The sequence below is a fragment of the Melopsittacus undulatus genome, chromosome 8 (assembly GCF_012275295.1).
Source record: "Melopsittacus undulatus isolate bMelUnd1 chromosome 8, bMelUnd1.mat.Z, whole genome shotgun sequence".
Taxonomy (NCBI): Eukaryota; Metazoa; Chordata; class Aves; order Psittaciformes; family Psittaculidae; genus Melopsittacus; species Melopsittacus undulatus.
This window is the reverse complement of record NC_047534.1, coordinates 42,195,206-42,212,235: the sequence shown is the minus strand read 5'-3', so window position 1 is coordinate 42,212,235 and position 17,030 is coordinate 42,195,206. Positions and strand designations below refer to the sequence as shown.

The 17,030-nt window shown below is 37.2% G+C and overlaps 2 protein-coding genes across 5 annotated transcripts in view; one reads left to right on the top strand and one right to left on the bottom strand.

Annotated features, from left to right (window-relative positions):
• Window positions 1-14,370, top strand: part of DYNC1I2 (dynein cytoplasmic 1 intermediate chain 2) — a 30,759-nt gene extending 16,389 nt beyond the window's left edge. For 3 of the 4 annotated variants that reach the window (XM_031052093.2, XM_031052094.2, XM_005152611.4), the window contains exons 6-16: window positions 3,732-3,821; window positions 4,087-4,249; window positions 4,338-4,437; window positions 4,968-5,093; window positions 6,032-6,178; window positions 6,508-6,621; window positions 6,831-6,964; window positions 7,986-8,130; window positions 8,987-9,127; window positions 10,145-10,270; window positions 10,993-11,431. In XM_031052093.2, the coding sequence (XP_030907953.1) occupies window positions 3,732-3,821; window positions 4,087-4,249; window positions 4,338-4,437; window positions 4,968-5,093; window positions 6,032-6,178; window positions 6,508-6,621; window positions 6,831-6,964; window positions 7,986-8,130; window positions 8,987-9,127; window positions 10,145-10,270; window positions 10,993-11,106 (1,400 nt within the window). In that variant the 3' untranslated portion in view covers window positions 11,107-11,431. Of the gene's footprint in view, window positions 1-3,731; window positions 3,822-4,086; window positions 4,250-4,337; window positions 4,438-4,967; window positions 5,094-6,031; window positions 6,179-6,507; window positions 6,622-6,830; window positions 6,965-7,985; window positions 8,131-8,986; window positions 9,128-10,144; window positions 10,271-10,992 lie in introns of all 4 variants that reach the window. The other variant, XM_031052092.2, reaches the window with a different exon arrangement.
• Window positions 14,371-14,601: 231 nt separating this feature from the next.
• SLC25A12 (solute carrier family 25 member 12) overlaps window positions 14,602-17,030 on the bottom strand; it is a 51,656-nt gene continuing 49,227 nt past the window's right edge. The window contains exons 16-18 of the mRNA XM_005152606.4: window positions 15,993-16,151; window positions 15,709-15,799; window positions 14,602-15,198 (exon numbers count right to left, since the gene is read on the bottom strand). Coding sequence (XP_005152663.1) covers window positions 15,012-15,198; window positions 15,709-15,799; window positions 15,993-16,151 — 437 coding nt within the window. The 3' untranslated portion in view covers window positions 14,602-15,011. The remainder of the gene's footprint in view (window positions 15,199-15,708; window positions 15,800-15,992; window positions 16,152-17,030) is intronic.

Here is a 17,030-nt window from a genome sequence, read left to right as displayed (position 1 = left end):
GCGGACCCTTATATATTCATGCATTATCCTGTACATGCCTTAAAATGTGCAGTGAAATATAGATGGGAAAACTTGATATGAAGACATTTGGCTTAACAAAAGCCAGCCATTTCACAGATGATTTAACTTTGATTAACCTACTCTGCAGCAACAGATTACTCAGACAACTGGAACTTCACTCCATAGTGTTATTGCTGGGTGCAGCCTAATTTACAGCACTGCTTTTCCTTCTGTCTTGCCAAAATACATCACAATTTTGATGTTAACTTGAAGCAAAAATTCAGTGGTTCATTAAACTGGTTTTTAGTATTCATTGACAAGAAATGTGTAGCTATTAAAGTAGCTGCTATTTTTATACAGTCTTTACTGCTCTGTTTGTAACCTTAGATCCCCTGTTCACCTGTCAGAAATATCATGGAGTTAATCCCTTAGTATATTAGAATGAATATTCATCCGTATGTTGATGTGACATGGAGCCCCATTTCCTGTGTTTGTGGCCCTACTATGACTGATTTCTAAATCTTATAGAGCCTTTTTTTGAATTGTGAAATTGTATTCGGTATTCTCATGAATGAAGTGTCATAAAATTCCAGTAGGTACCATGAATAATGAATAAAGAGGATGAACCTTTAAGGTTTCCACATGCTGACTTGAAACAAATGCAGTACACCACTGTATCATGTGTTCTTGACTTAGTCATGTGGACTTTTCCAGAAATAGTATGTCCAATCCTTCAGTGTTTGCTGGGTATTATATTATCGTTATACCGATTCCTTGCACATTCCAGCACCTGACCTGTTATTAAATACATGCAAGGTAAAGGAAAGACAGGGGAAATAGTTAAAACAGAAAATTCTTACCTCTTTTGTTGTCCAGCAGCTTTGTGCAGCCTTTTTTCATTGTAAACTTCTGTGAGAAATCATCCTAGTTTTGGATAATGAGGTCAAGAACTTGTACATGTGGGGGTTTTGTTTTGTGTTGGATTTTATTTGTTTTTTCATTGTGGTGTTTGGTTGTTTTTTTCCTCAGATCCCTTAATGAGAAAGTTTGCATATGACTTCTCTTTAGAGAGAAGGTTTGAGATTTATGTAGTTACAGATAAATCTGTAAGATGACATGTTTCAATTTCAAGCCTGATACTTTGAGAATATTAAAGTAAGTGCTGTATCCTGCATTTAAATGCAGTAATATCAGCTGGCTGTGTGCAGTGAAAGTACTCTGAAGGAATTTAGAGCTCTATAATATATGCCATTTATGTTTCAACATTAAAAGGCAGGAGCAATCAACTATATGATCTTTTGAATAAAATATGTAGATTAGAAGGTCACTTAGCACTAAGGGATTGACCATCTGCATTTGACAGGAATTTGACTCCTGTCACTGAAAATGGTACTTAGAATCAGTGTAGTATGACTAATGGGAAGTTGGGCTGAAATTTCTAATTTGGGACTTTCAAAGCTAGAATAATGTGCCCAGGGTGACCCAAAACCGAATTTCTGGATTTGAAGGCATAGTTTCAATTTGCAGGATTGATTGGCAGGGCACACAAGAGGGGGATTTTTATCCAAGTAGCTGTAATGTGGATATGTGGTGCTGCATTTGTTGTTCTCAAAATGTGTTAACTCGTATTACATTTTTTAATTAATCAGTGTCCACACCTGTAGTGATTTGACATTAAGAGTTCCATTCTTTAGCATTGCCATAAGTTATACACTTTTCAGATTACACTCTGCCATACATGAGAATCCATCTAAAAAGGAGCAGTGTCTTTCCCCATGTGATTATTTTGCCCAAAAAAGCTTTCATTTTTTTTAAGCAGCACAAAAGCTGTAATTGGCATGCTTTGTAAGGAAGTGTCAATGTGCAAGAGAGTGGAGATCACTAAGAATTCTTTTACGCGTTCTTTCCCCTTTGCACCACCGCCTCCTCAGCAGGGTCACTGAGATCACTAGCTTTTCTTGAAATGGCCATTTTCACTGGCAGGTGCATTATACCCTGTATTTTCAGATTGTTTTTCCATTCTGAATGTTTGGCAGGTTGATTGCTCTGGCTGCATTGACGGAGAAAGGGCTGACAAATGCAGTTGGGCTGGCTGAAAAGACAGTGATTACTGTTTTCCTTTGTGGCTGATTGAGGCCCTTGAAAGGAAAGATTTTAACCTTCACCATTTGGTTCAAAAGTATGAGCATATATTGAAATCATTCATGCCATTTATCCTAGTTCTGTAAACTTGTCAGAACGTAAAAATCGCTCAATTTCAAGTAATGTAGGATTGGCATACGTCATTATCATTTTGATTAAGTTGGAGTTTGTATTATTGTGTGCATTATACAGTGTCATTTAAAGCTTTCTTTCCTGCAGGTACAGTTATATTTTTATTTCCTATACTATGGAGTTAGAAAGATTTTCAGACCTCTTTAAACCTATCACTATGTGTGTGGTTTGGCAGCTGGTATGGCCTACAAGCTGTATTTTGTTTGCAGGGTAAAGGCTTGTCTGTAGACCTCCTGGAGTGCTGGTAATTGCACAGGCTTGCCAATGGGGAAAGACATGATTGGAAGCAGTCAGGCAGAAAAATGTTGTGCCATCCCATTGCCACCTCATAGCAGAGACACAATCCTAGCAGTGCCATCTGGTTGTTGCTATCTAGTCAGCTGGCCTGGCTGCTGGGACCATGGCTTGGCAGCTGGTTCCCATCCTTTGACCACCCCTTTTTCCTTTTTCCCCTTTTTTGTGTGTGTGCATGTGGATTTATATTGTTTAATTTTTTTATTTTCCTTTTTTTTTATTAGATAACTTTGAATGTGGGTTGGGGGGATGGCTGCAACAAACAAGACTAGTCCCTGTTGAATACTGTCTTGTTACTAGTGATCAGGCATGCAGCAGACTCCTGCTGCCATTCGCTTATAAACAGATGACATAGCTGTTTAACCAATAAAAATAGTCTTTTCAGAAGCTTACCCTAGAAAGTTGGTGAAGAAAAGCCAGGAAATGCATATTCCACAACACTAAGTAATTTAAAGTTATTTTCTGGTTTACAGTTCTCAAAGAATAAAATGTAGAAATGCAGAAAGTGCTGTAAACCTTGTCAGTGTTCCTGAACATTAACATTTTATGTTATTCATTGCAATTAGGGAAAACACATTTTACTGTAAAGTTCTCATTGCCAAACATGATACAGATAATGAGACTTGCATTTAGAATGACAGAAAAATGTAATCTCCCTGCTATTATCTTTAGCAAAATTTGCCTCTCAGAATAGTAACCTGAAAGCTAATGTAAGCTATCTTCATGCCATGCAAAGACCCATTAGACTGATGGTTTCAGATCAAAAGTAAGCAGCTTCTCTGTAGTCTATTTTAGACATTTGATTTTTCTTTATTCTGCAGCATTAATGTGTCAATATGTTAACACAGAACATGCATCCACCACATGGTTTTGTATGGAATCGTAAATGCAGTAAGAGAGATTTCCACTTTGGATTCTTTACAATTTCTTATGTGTCTTATTTCAGTTTATACAACTACATAATTTAGTGCAAGTAAAACCCACATGTCGACATCATTCTGGTGATCTTTTGGCTTGAGATAATGTTATCCTGGGGACTACATTTTACAAATATAACCATTTTAAGCTAAGTGATACTATTTTACATCAGTTTGAGATTCATCTGGGATGTTACTGTTCCACTTTAAAGACACTGACAGTCTCACCATAATGTTTCTCCTTAGATGAGGAAGATGAAGATGATGTGGTTGCACCAAAACCATTAATTGAACCTGAGGAAGAAAAAACCTTAAAAAAAGAGGAGGAAGAAGAAGGTACAGTTCGCCTCAAGACATCCTGAGTGTGCTGTAGAGAAATGCATCAATAAGTGGTTTACTTTTTTTCCCATTAAGTTGAAATTAATTTATGTTTTAACCATCAGCTAGTGAGATATAAAATGTAAAAACGTATTTCAAATCTATGGAGTTTAGGGAACAAATTTCCCAACGTCATGATAAATACTCATTATGGTTTTCTCTTTCTTGGAAAGAACTGCTGAAAGCACGCAATCCAGAGAATGTTTGTCTAATTCTTTTCCAGCTGCCCCTCATGAACTTACAGAAGAGGAAAAACAACAAATTTTGCATTCTGAGGAATTTTTAAGTTTCTTTGACCACTCTACAAGGATTGTCGAGAGAGCCCTGTCTGAGCAAATCAACATCTTCTTTGACTACAGTGGGAGAGACTTAGAAGACAAGGAAGGGTAATGTGAATGTTGAATACTTTGCTGGGAATGTCCAATATTTGGAATTGAGAAAGTGATCTGAGTTATTTGCTAATTGCCTTTATAGAGAGATTCAAGCTGGAGCAAAACTGTCCTTAAATAGGCAGTTTTTTGATGAACGTTGGTCAAAGCATCGTGTTGTCAGTTGTTTGGACTGGTCATCTCAGGTAAGTTAAACAGTTACCTTGGTAAGTTGTTCTAGTTCTGTGAACTTGACCCCTCGATAAGCACAGCTGAAACAGACTGTGTTTTTGGATGTGCTCCTTACAGGCTCTGTAATTAGCAAAAAGTAAACAGATCTGTTAATCTTTTGTGAAAAGTAGCTAAAGGTTTGTATTATGAAGAAAGTCTTTGGCATGTTTGTTTCTGGTTTATGAACTACTTCATAGAGGTAACTGTTGTCTCACTAAAAAATGCTTACTTAAAAGTTCTCTTTTACGTTTAAAAGCAATTTATGAAAGACAGAACAAGACCCTAATGTGTATGTTAATTTTATTTTTTTTTAAATTAGCTAAATTTGAAACAATTACAGTTTTAACTGGCAGTTTCTCATTTATATATAATATAAGGTGGCTTTTGGGTTTTGATGGGGTTTTTTAACCTTATTTTGGCAAAGAAAACAAAGGTTCTAGGATTGTCTGGACTACTAGCTGTCCATCTTCCTTACTTTGAGATTTTTCCTTTTTAACTTGCACAGTACCCAGAATTACTTGTAGCCTCTTACAACAACAATGAGGATGCACCTCATGAGCCTGATGGGGTGGCCCTTGTATGGAACATGAAGTACAAGAAAACTACCCCAGAGTACGTCTTTCACTGTCAGGTATGATTCTGTCTCAGGAGGCTAAAGATTTTATGTTGATGAACTTGGACAAATACCTTCCTTATGCTTGTCAACATAATGATTTCATTGGGCTGGCATTCACTTTAACCACATGTATTTGCAAACAGATGTTGGTAGCTAGAGATTTTGAGCATTATTCTCTTTCAGAATTTCTGACATCATTCAGAATTCACTCTGGTTTGAGAACTCATTTTCTCATTGTAATTTATTTAAAAAACAAGAAACGTTGTGTAGTGGTTGAACTTAAGGAGATTGAGTGGGATTGTATACTACTAGAGCTTAGTTTACTGGATGAAATTAAATGAAGATAGCCTGAAGAGATAGAGCAAGGATGAAAACCAGAAACATACGAATCAAGAAACAGGCAAAGGGAGGTTTTCTAGTAGTTTTCTGCAAGGTAAAAACATGCAAATCTCTTCCATTATGCCAAGCCTGGAATAGCCAATTTATTTTCAAAATGCCATAATTCTGGAAAATTACATAGGAGAATCAAAATTTAATCTTGTGTTGTCAGATTACTGTCAGAGCCTGGGTTGAAAAAGTAACTTTATTGTATTGAAATGGATTTGTACATTCTCTAAGAAAATGACCGCAAAATGTGGCAAAATGTCATTGAAGTCTTGTGCTTACTGGGCCTTCCCTTGCTAACAGACTGTACCAGGCGGAATACAAATGTAGACATATGAAAGAAATAGAGAAGGAAAATGTCATTTTATAAATGCAAATTAAAACAGAAAGAGAGTTCACAAAATGCTTGTGAATCCTTAACTGGACAGTGAAATAATGTATCAAATAAATTGAAGCAAATTTAAAAAACTCTGCTGTTTGGTTTCGTTTTCTTTAGATTTAGGTGTAGTGTTGTTAAAGGGTAGTTGTTTTGTGTATTTCATGTATTTTATTGTTTGATTTCCTTTCAGTCAGCGGTGATGTCAGCTACCTTTGCAAAATTTCATCCCAATCTGGTGGTTGGTGGCACATACTCAGGCCAAATAGTGCTGTGGGATAATCGCAGCAATAAGAGAACCCCAGTGCAGAGAACTCCACTTTCAGCTGCTGCTCACACGGTAGGGGGTGAAATATCTTCAAGGACTGTTCCCTGTTGAGATGTATTTAACCTCTAGGAAACTCTGTCCAGTGCACTTGATTGATAATGCTTACATGTTTATGTCTGTATTTTGCCCATGCTATCACTGAAGAACTGGGCTGTTCATAAAAATCAAAGTGTCAGAAAAACAAGTATTAGTTTTATAGGGGAGTATTCTTTGTGCTATACTGCAGTCAGTCTTTTTATGCTTTGTTAAATGTTGAAGTTGTGTGTTTTGCTGTTTATATTACACCTGAATTGGTTGCTACTTGGACATTCTTTTTTCTGATAATATTTTACATTTCTTAGCACCCAGTGTACTGTGTAAATGTTGTTGGGACGCAGAATGCTCATAATTTGATTAGTATCTCAACTGATGGGAAAATATGCTCTTGGAGTCTGGACATGCTTTCTCAACCCCAGGTAAGATAACTTCAGAGATACATGTATGTATTATCTATTCCAGATTAATATTTTGTAAAACCATAATGAATCTAAAAGGCATTAATAAACATTTTCCTAACACACAGAATTATACTTGGTAGCTCAATAAGTATGTGATAAAATATTTCCTTATTTGTGGAAATATTGTGGGGTTTTTTTTAAGCTAGTTGCTGATATTTTCTCTGCAGGATAGCATGGAGCTGGTTCACAAACAGTCCAAGGCTGTGGCTGTTACATGCATGTCATTCCCTATTGGAGATGTCAACAACTTCGTTGTGGGCAGTGAAGAAGGCTCTGTGTACACTGCGTGTCGTCATGGCAGGTGAATACAAACTTTAATTGTTCAAAGGAAATAAATGTAGTGAAAAGATGAGTCCCTGCATGCTCTGCACACTACTAAAATCATTTACAGTGTGTATTTACTCCTTTATCTTGAAGGAGCTCAAAATAGCTGTATATGATTTCCAGTGCACATTGTTTCCTGAGTGAGAGCTTTATTAAAAACAGAAGAAGTTGGAATATTGAATTGGTACTGTGCTGCCTTCAGTGTCTAGGAGTTGTTTGTGCTGATGAGGGTACTGTAGGTCACTGCAGTTTTATTTGTCTGAATTGTAGCAGAACATTCTGAACTTTGTATCAGTTCTGTAGCTAATTGTACAGTAACATCACGCACAAATCTTAAATTGGCCAGCTTTTCTCCTGCTGGTCAATCTGTTTTGAAATTGTCTGGCTGTATCTTATCAATTGCTTTCTTAAATATAATTGAGTGTCCAGGTTTCATCTCAGATACGCATCACCCTTGCTGCACAGTGTTTTGACTCCAAAATACCCCAAATTGTATCACTTTTGTGTAACATCCTTCCCATCTGCCCCCCCCCCCCTTTCATCGCTTCTGATAGGAGGGTATTAAGGATATATTGTTACTGGTTTATATCCAAACTCTGTGTCCATTAGGTACATGGAACTTTCCTTAAGCCCATGGGAGTTCTGTGCTTATTCCTGAGGACAGGATTTTTTTCTTTGCATGAATGGAAGTTTTAGCTATTGCTTGGAGAATAATGTGGTTAAATGTGTGGACTGGTACCTGCTGAATGAATCTCTTCTCCCGATGGTACATTTTGGCACTTAAGGTTAGCAGGAAATATATATTGAAGTTAAGGTCTGGATTCAAGCCTGGTCTTCTGTGATCCTGTGGTGATGAAGCCTTTTGCAGTGGGGTAACCTCCATAAAAAGCAGTAAAAACTTCTTGTGGCTATATTTAAATTGCATTTCAGTGATGTCTCTGTCTGCAGGTGTACGATTTCCAGATAAATTAACCTTGGTTATATATATTCTAAAACAGCAAAGCTGGAATCAGTGAGATGTTTGAAGGACACCAGGGACCAATCACAGGTATCAACTGCCATGCAGCAGTTGGACCTGTAGACTTCTCACATCTTTTTGTCACCTCTTCTTTTGACTGGACAGTAAAGCTTTGGACAACTAAGGTAACTTAGATATAGTTCAGTGGTTTTCTTCATAGTCCTTGACACAAGGTGGTGCTATAATGTAAGCTACTTAAGAAACTTCAGTAAACTGAAACCAAATCATGTGAAGCTCTCTTGGTTCCTAGCAGCAGGCCTGCAAAGAGGAGACAGCTGATGAGCAAAATTATAGTTAACAACCTAAAGCTTTGCTTTCAGATTGTACACCATCTGTATACTTGCGATCCATTCTGTTCATCTTCTTGCCCTTTGTTTCACTAATTATTACAATGTAATCAAATATAAATCATGTTGTAAAATCAGTTACTTTGTATTATGCACAAGGCAAATGTTTTGCTACAATTTTGTGGAGGGTTAAGGGGCAGCACCAAAACCTGATGTCAGTTAAACTCCAGGAGGCTCACAATTGAAATATCTGGCTTTCCTACGGCCAGAATTACTTCTTTCTCTGTTAGTTTGATGATCTGGGGGATGCAAAGCAGAGGAAGCACTGCTGGAATCTCCCAGTAATAATCTGAAGTGCTGTTGCTGAATTATCATTGGCTTGATTTAGAACATTATTAATTCATTGAATTTACAATCTCTTACAATATTAGCTTGCTACCAATCATTTTATGGTAGCAGCTAGCAAAAAGGCTGCATGTTTTGGAAAGCATCCCTTTAACAATAGTAGTTACAATAGTATTGATTTGGGAATGCTTTTTTGCAGAGGCATATTTTTAAATTAAGTTAAAATGTGAATCACTCTGTAGTGATTGCTGATAATGCTGCTGAAGTTCTGTATTTTGCTGTACCCATTAGCTTTATAATTTTGAAGTGCAGAGTTTAGGTACTGCATTGTTACATTTGCTTTTTTCAGAATAACAAACCCCTGTACTCCTTTGAAGACAACTCAGATTACGTTTATGATGTGATGTGGTCTCCAACTCACCCTGCCTTGTTTGCCTGTGTGGATGGGATGGGCAGGCTTGACCTGTGGAATCTCAACAACGATACTGAGGTGAGGCTGTCAGGTTAACAGCCAAATGCAGCTGGAAAAGTGTTCATATACTTAGGGGAGGAACAAATGTCAGAAGTTCAGGATAGCATTTGGTTTGGGGTTTTTTGTTGTTGTCCTTACATATTCTGTAGTTCAGTAGTTTGTGTGTAATAGATACTATTCTTTGGTTACAGGTTGTTACTCAAATGATTCCTCATAATGAGTAACATGGTAATTGTTTTAACTGTAACAAGAGTGCAAAGCATCTGTCAGTGTAACACTGATCCATGAAAGTGATTACAGACTTCCCACAAGTATGGCCTTGGCAGCCTATAGCTGAACAGTGTCAGAAAACCTCTTACCCCCACACTGCTGTTCCAGTTGCCATATTACCTTTGCTATAATGATACTGCAGTGAAATTAAAATTTATTGGTAAACTTAAGCGAAGTGAATATTCAAGTTTTCTGGTGGGAGTTACAAAATTATACTATAAATCTTTTCTGAGACTTAAGCTTCTTGGAGGTAGGTGAGAGGAAGAACCTGACACATATTCAGTACTTTAAAAATTCACCTTCTTAAAACTGCATTTAGAAGGAAGAGCAGTTCTACAGCACTATGCTAGCCTATGGCTTCAAACAGGAGTTGCCTGGTTCTAGCCTTTGGATAGGATTCAACCTGCCAAAGCAGCTGACTTCAACCCTGCCCTCTGTCATAATCTTTCTTGAGATTGCAGGGCTCCTCCTTGCTGTCTAATTGAATTGCCATCAGTGCCTCATGTCTCAGGAGGAGAGTGCGGTGTGGATGTGCTTTCTGGTAGAGGATGCCTGTACTTCGGCCAAAGGACAAAAGATGTGTTGTTTTGGTCATGTCACTGGTGACAGCTTAGGGCCAGTGAGAGTCTGAGATCTGCATATTCTGTGTCAGTGGAAATGTTGGGTACTTCCCTTGATACAACACTGAGGGACTAGGAGTGTTCTGTAACCTGTAGCTTATGGAATCCTCATGCACTTTTATCCATGTGTTTTAAATGGATACAGGTGCCTACTGCAAGCATTACTGTGGAGGGTAACCCTGCTCTGAACCGCGTGAGATGGACACATTCTGGGAGAGAGATTGCTGTTGGTGATTCAGAGGGACAAATAGTTATATATGATGTGGGAGAGGTATGTATACCCTGTATTGTGCAACCTACATTGCAAAACACTTGAGTGTCTTTTATTTAGCAACTTGCTTTTAACTTCTTTCCCCCTGTGATTAGGGCTATAGGATATAATTTTTATTTTCAAATTAATGTTTACTTTTTTGAGTCTATTTCAGAAATAGTAGGATAACTTTTTAGCATGTTATCTGGCAGTCACTAAGAAAATAAAAGTATTATTGTGAGGCTGGTGAAATAAGATGCAAGAATCTTCTTTGTAACTGGGACACGTGAATTCTGACCACAGCTTGAGAAGTGCAGAGCAAAACATTTTACAGTGAAGCAGTCCTGACTTTGTTCCTACAGGGAAGCTGTTGCTATTGCAATTATGTGTACTGCAGTAGTACGTAACTAATTGATTGGATGAGGATGTGGCATTAGTATTCCCCTTTTGAGGCATCCATCTCGGAGACAGATCATGCAAGCTTGTAATAGTAATTTACATTATAGTATTGTAATAAAATAGTAATTTACTTGTAATAGTAATACTTAAATATAGGATTTTCAAATTCAGCTTCCTTTATTCGTTAGAGCTTTTGATGTTCAGACTATTTCAAAAGTTATACTACATAAAAATAAGCTTTTGTATTTGAACCTCTTCTAAATGTTACTTAAGCGCTCTGCTGTTCCAAATGAGCTCACTTCTTGTTTATCAGTAGGCTAAAATAACATTCTCTTTGTCAACAGCAAATTGCCGTTCCTCGCAGTGATGAGTGGACTCGGTTTGGTCGAACCCTGGCAGAAATAAACGCTAACAGAGCTGATGCAGAAGAGGAAGCTGCAACCCGCATACCAGCGTAGATCTATAACAATAGGCAGCAGTGGTAGAATGGTGAATGATTTGATGCAAAGTGCACGTGTCAGTTCAAGTAATAGCTTAAGGGAGGGATATATGGATCCAACTATGGACTTTGAAAATGTATTAAGATTACTGAAAATAAGATTATCACTTTTTATATATAAATTACAAGCACATACTTGGATTTGTGTAACTTTTAATACAGTTAACCTTGACTTTGCAAGGACCTTCTTTTGCTGAAACACTAACCTGGTGTAAATTTGCTATTGGGCTTCTGAAATTTCCACTTTGTAACAGTATGTCTGAAAAGTGAAAGTCCTGTTTCTAGGCTAAACTTTCCATATTACAAAGACTAGCCTTCATTAGGTAGTTAATCTCTGAAGCATTCTTTAATTTGAATTACCCATGATAATAAGCATGCATATGTTCCAAGTAAGTTTCATTGTTTATATATGGATAAGGTAGTGGGTAATATATGTTAATAAAAAATTGTCTGTAGTTCCAAACTTGATAATTGGACCTGAATTAATGAAATACATATTTAATACCCAGATCTTTGTTTGAATCGGTGAATTAAAAGGTGAGACTGATTCATGAATAAATATTGTATGAGCACTTGCCAACTGCCCTGACCCCTCATCTGTGACCCTTCAGTAGTTTGAGAGTAGGGAGTTTCTGGGAGCTGCTGTTTTCATTTTACTACATGCACCAGAGCTGTTTTCTACCCCCACGCTCCACTTCCTACCCTGGCAGTCAGACAAAAGGAAAAAGGCTGCTGTTGTCAGTCTTTTCCATAGGATAAGGAACTAGATTTTGGCTTAATTTCTATAGCATGATTAGCATTCTATTAACTACAGACTTGCTACTGATTTTCCACATAAAGACATCTGCATTGATTTTTAACAGTTTTATTGAAACAAAACTTCTCAATGGCTTGAAACAAAATGGTTGCAATTTGTTATTTTTTTTAGTATATCTTTCTCATATATATGAAGTTTCTCATCAAGATCATTTTTGGGGTTATGGCTTGTGGAGGACATCATTATATTGGTTGTTTGAGTTTTTTTTAGGCTGGTTGTTTTATTTTGGTTTGGGGCTTTTTTGGTTGGTTTTGGTTTTGTTTTTCTTTGGGGGGGGGGAGAAGGTGGTTAAGTAAATATTCTGACCTGTACTAATTAGGAACTAAACCAGTATTGATGCCTTTAACTTAGGACTTTAAGTTTGGTTCTGGTATTCTTAATCTGATATGAGTTTATTGTTTTGCCAGAAGAGCTGTTCTATATGCTTAAAAGTAGGAAATAGGCTTATATTCCATATCAGCTTTAGGTCCAGAAGTATTATTATTGCTTCTACAGTAATTGTGTTTTAAGTTTGGTTCTGGGGTTAGGTTGGTTTGGTTTTGTTTTTTTTTATGTTTCTCCTTGTCTCTGTTCTGTTGCAAGCAGCTCACAGAGATACAGGCAGCAATAACAGCAGTTCTGTCTTCAGGAGGTTCTTTTTCACTGGGCTTGAAAGTGAAATAGATTTAGGCTTCCACTGGTGTTGACTTGTCAAAAGTCCCCCTTCAATAAAAAGTGATGCCGTTCACTTTGAGGAAAACACACGAGGTAAATATCAACTTTATGACAGCAGCTATCTGTCGAGAAACGTGAACAGGTACACTGTGTGATGATTTTTACGCTTGAGGTGCAAGAATTCTTGTCTTTCTGTTCTGGATGGTTGGTTGGGGTTTCTTAGCTGTGGGTAGGGTTTTTGTTTATTTTTCCTTAAATTGTTACTTCTCATTTATTAATAAATACATTTCTTTCAGACTTTGTTACCATAAATCCAGTAGGTAAGGCTTTTTTTCAGTGGATTGTGGCATAAAGATATAGGTCATATGGCATCAGTTTTCCATAATTTTGACCTTTTGGTAATATTCAATTATTACATTTCAGTACTAATTTGTATTCATTCCTGCTTCTGTTCCTCCCTCACAAAATAGTTGAGTACAAGTTAAAAACGTTGTAAAGCCCATACCTGCAATGTGGAGACAAACAGTGATGTTAGGTACTGTCGATAATCATCCTGGGAGCCACACTGTCCAGTTTTGGAGCTGTAAGAAATACAAATGCTGTCTTGCATTGGAAGTCAGTCAACAAGCTGTGACTAAGATGAAATGCCAGTGGTGGGTACCTGCCATTTTTGTATCCAACTTAGAAAAGCGCAGAACAAAACCTAGATACAGGAGAGAGTTCCTGGGAAGCCTGTCTCTATCTAAAAACCGGCACAGAACAGGCAACTCTTTAACCTGAACAGAAAAAAATGAATCCAAATAAGGACAGGAAGCCTTCTAATGGTGTTTATATTTATATATATATATATGTGTATATATATATATAAATACACACACATACATATTTGTACATATGTATGCATGATGCAGAATAGTGATCAAACTCCCAAGTTCAACATATTGTGACCTCTAGCTCACTAAATAGCACCAAATTTGTATCTTGGTTAGAGGCTAGAACTGAAGGAGGGCTTGTCTGTACTTGCAGTGTTTAGTTTTTAAGGAGGCCTTTCTTCATAAGCTGATTAAAGCTCTTCATGTTGGCCTGCTGTCACCTCAGCAAGAAAATAACAACCTCAGGTCAGTTCATACCACTGGGACACACTGTACTGCAGGATGTTTGACCCCGAAAGAAACACGTATAACTAAAGACAGGAGGTTGTCATACTTCAGTAAGCAAGGATGGCAACCCACCTCTCTCTCCTCTGGAGGCAGGGGTACTATAACTACTTTTCCTCTGGCTGCAGAGACTCCCCTATTTCCTGTGGAACCTTTGCATTTAAAAGTTACACGATATAAACTTTTGGCAGACATTAAGCCAGAAATAGTTTAAGCTTTTTCTTTCGTCTCTCTACTCAACTGGAATTGTAAACCATCAGTTTTGTATATTACATGAATATTAAAGTATGCCTGTCTGCTTTCCAGAATAACCTAATCTTTCGATTCCAGCATAACCTAATCTAGATGGTAAAACAGTCTAGAAATAAAGAGAATGACTTCAACTTTTTTAATAAAAAGTTTTCAGTTTGGGAAAAATCACTCAGTAAATTCTAAAAAAATTATTGAGGCTGCTAATAACTGGCAAATACTGTGTTTTAAATATGCTGCCATAGGGGTAGGATCTATTACGCATCTAGTATTACCTTGTATTTTGAGAGAATTCCTTGTTAACAAAGCAGTACTGCAAAATAAAATACTGTATGTGCTCATCTAACTACTGTCTTCTCTTGCACTTACAAGCCAGCACATTGCCTTTTAATACCTTTACTGTAATTAGCAGTGAAATGTGTTCCTTCAGAGGTTACGTCCTGCACTGTACATTCATGAAATGGGTGCATCTAATCTTTACATTTTAATCTGTGATCCATAATCTGGAGGGGTTAAAAAAAAATACCAATCAATTGGACACCTTTTCTGTAAACACAGAGCAGTGAACTGACTGAAGTGGTTTTAAATCGTTTATTGTTAGGATTGTTAACAAAATGCCTTCAAAACATTCTGTACATTTCAAACTATTTTGAACTGCAGTACTCATTGTATAAATGGGTATTGATATAGATGCCATGATGTCTCTGTACAAAGATGTACAATATGTACAGTAACATTAAATGCAAGCTGTGCAAGGCAAAGTCTAGGCTACAGATTCATGCCACTGGTTAAAATAAGGCATAGAACCTCAGCTTCAATCAGTTCCTTGTGTGCAAATAAATAAATGCAGGTATGTATCAATATCAGAAAGGAGTAATTAGATTTGCAAACTCAGTTCAGCTAGAGCAACATGCAGCTGACTGGGAAAAAGTACAGTTCCTACTCTGGTGAATTTTTTCCACTGCATCACTTGTTAGGTTCCAGGATTCAGCTGCTACTTGGTTGAGCTGGGCTGACGGCAGGAGATCGAAACTTTGGGAGGTACAACCCAAATTTGTTTTCTATTCCAGCAAATGTAGCTGTAGCAAGTCTGTATCCACCTATGTGCTCAGGGTTAACAGGAGGCAGATCTGAAATTCGAGTTTTGGGGCTGGGTTCTGATCCAGAAGGTTTGCTGTTTGAAGAAAGAAAAAGAAAAAAGCCTTTCCTGTATTTAAAGTGTTTCCTTAAGCCTGGATAACTATAAAATCTAGCCTAAATACTTTAGGCTTTTGAGTATGGAAGGCTGTTAAAGCTGACCTTAATTAATTCACTTCTATGTCAAGTAAAGTTGAGTTCAAACCACAACTTCATGAGAAATCAAGGCCAAAACTGAAGTTACATTTTTACCAATAGCTTTGTTAAATACTGTTAACTCCCACTGACATGGGGGAAATGGACAAATTATTTTGCTATAATGGAAATACAAATTAATGTATTAAAATAATATGAGATGTGTTTAGAAGTAGCATGTAATTATCTCTCAGTTTCATAAGGATGAATGATGGGGAGACTTCTTGCATACTGCAATTTTAAGTACTTAAAGGCACCAAGTTTAAGTAGTCCCGTGCATGGGGAAAAGAGTAAGATTCTTCTTAACTTCGCAGCTTTCTTGTGCAAGCTAAAAAGCAAATATCTGACTTACAGGCCTCCAAAATCGACATAAAGCCATCTCTGCAGCAGTTCATACGTGACCAAAGTAACGCCAAACTGGGGCGAAGATCTGAACACACGAGCTGTTAAACATTACAAATCACAGTGTCAAACAAAAGAATTTGTCAGAGAGAAGCTGAACATTTTTAACAAGCCATTAGATTTTTTTTTCTGAATCAGACCTTACAAATACTGCTCTAATTTGAGTCCTTAACAAAGCAAACTGTTAGTTTGCAGATCCAGGGTCAGCCCTAATATTAAGAGCGTGTTTCTCACCTCCAGCTCCCTTCCAAAAAGCTGAAGCACCTTCTTCCTTTAGAATCTTTCGAAAGCAGTCAATAACTCCACTGTAGGTTGTCTGACCAGCGCGAGCTGCCACTTGCAGTCTTGTCTTGATGACATCAGCAGGGGTTACCAAAGAAGCAGCAGGCACACCTTTTAGAAGGAAACCACATTTAATTTGCACAAAGATGCTTGTGAGAGGAAACACTTCTGAAAAATGCAACTACAAACTTTAATTTTTTTTTCCCCAAAAACCTGGGCTTTACTAAAAATGCAAGTTTTTACACTTGATGACAATATAAACTGTTGTGCTTGATATAATCATTCTGAGTTTCTTCTGAATTTAAAGGCTATAACTGATAGTGAAGAAAACAATAATTAATTAACAGCAATTCCCTCAACACTGTCTAGTGGGCTGTCATTAACAGTAGTTTCAAAAAGATGAGAGGCATTTTTAAGTTCACTCATATGCTACACCTGTAATAAGAGATATCCATAACAAAAGTTAGTTGTGCAACCTTACTGCATTTCTTAAAGCTCTACAACATGTTTTGCAAATTAAGTGGATGATTGATCTGGGAAATTGAATACTACACACATGCATCTATTAATAAGAAAACTACTACTTAAACCATCTATTCTGCAGAAATATATCTGTACTGCTGTTTGCACTGTTCCATAGGAGAATAGATGCTGCTTACTTCAATAGGCAAGCCATAAAAAGACTGAGGACAATGAAGGTATTTTACAAGCCTGCTTAGTACCAACAGCGTGATATTAGCCAACAGTGATGGAAGAACAAATCTCCACTTCCAAGGCACCACTCTCAGCTTTCTAGTCAAAGGAAAGGAGAAAGTTTTCAGAAGTGTACTCCACAGTTCATAACTGTGATATCCGAGGTATTTCTGAATACCGTACGAATTTAATTCTCTTAAAAAGAGGAGCCATCTTCTGACTAGAACTTTGCAATTGATTCTGACTTCTGTTGAACTTTTACTATTGGTTAAAACTGAACTAAAATTTTAACAAATC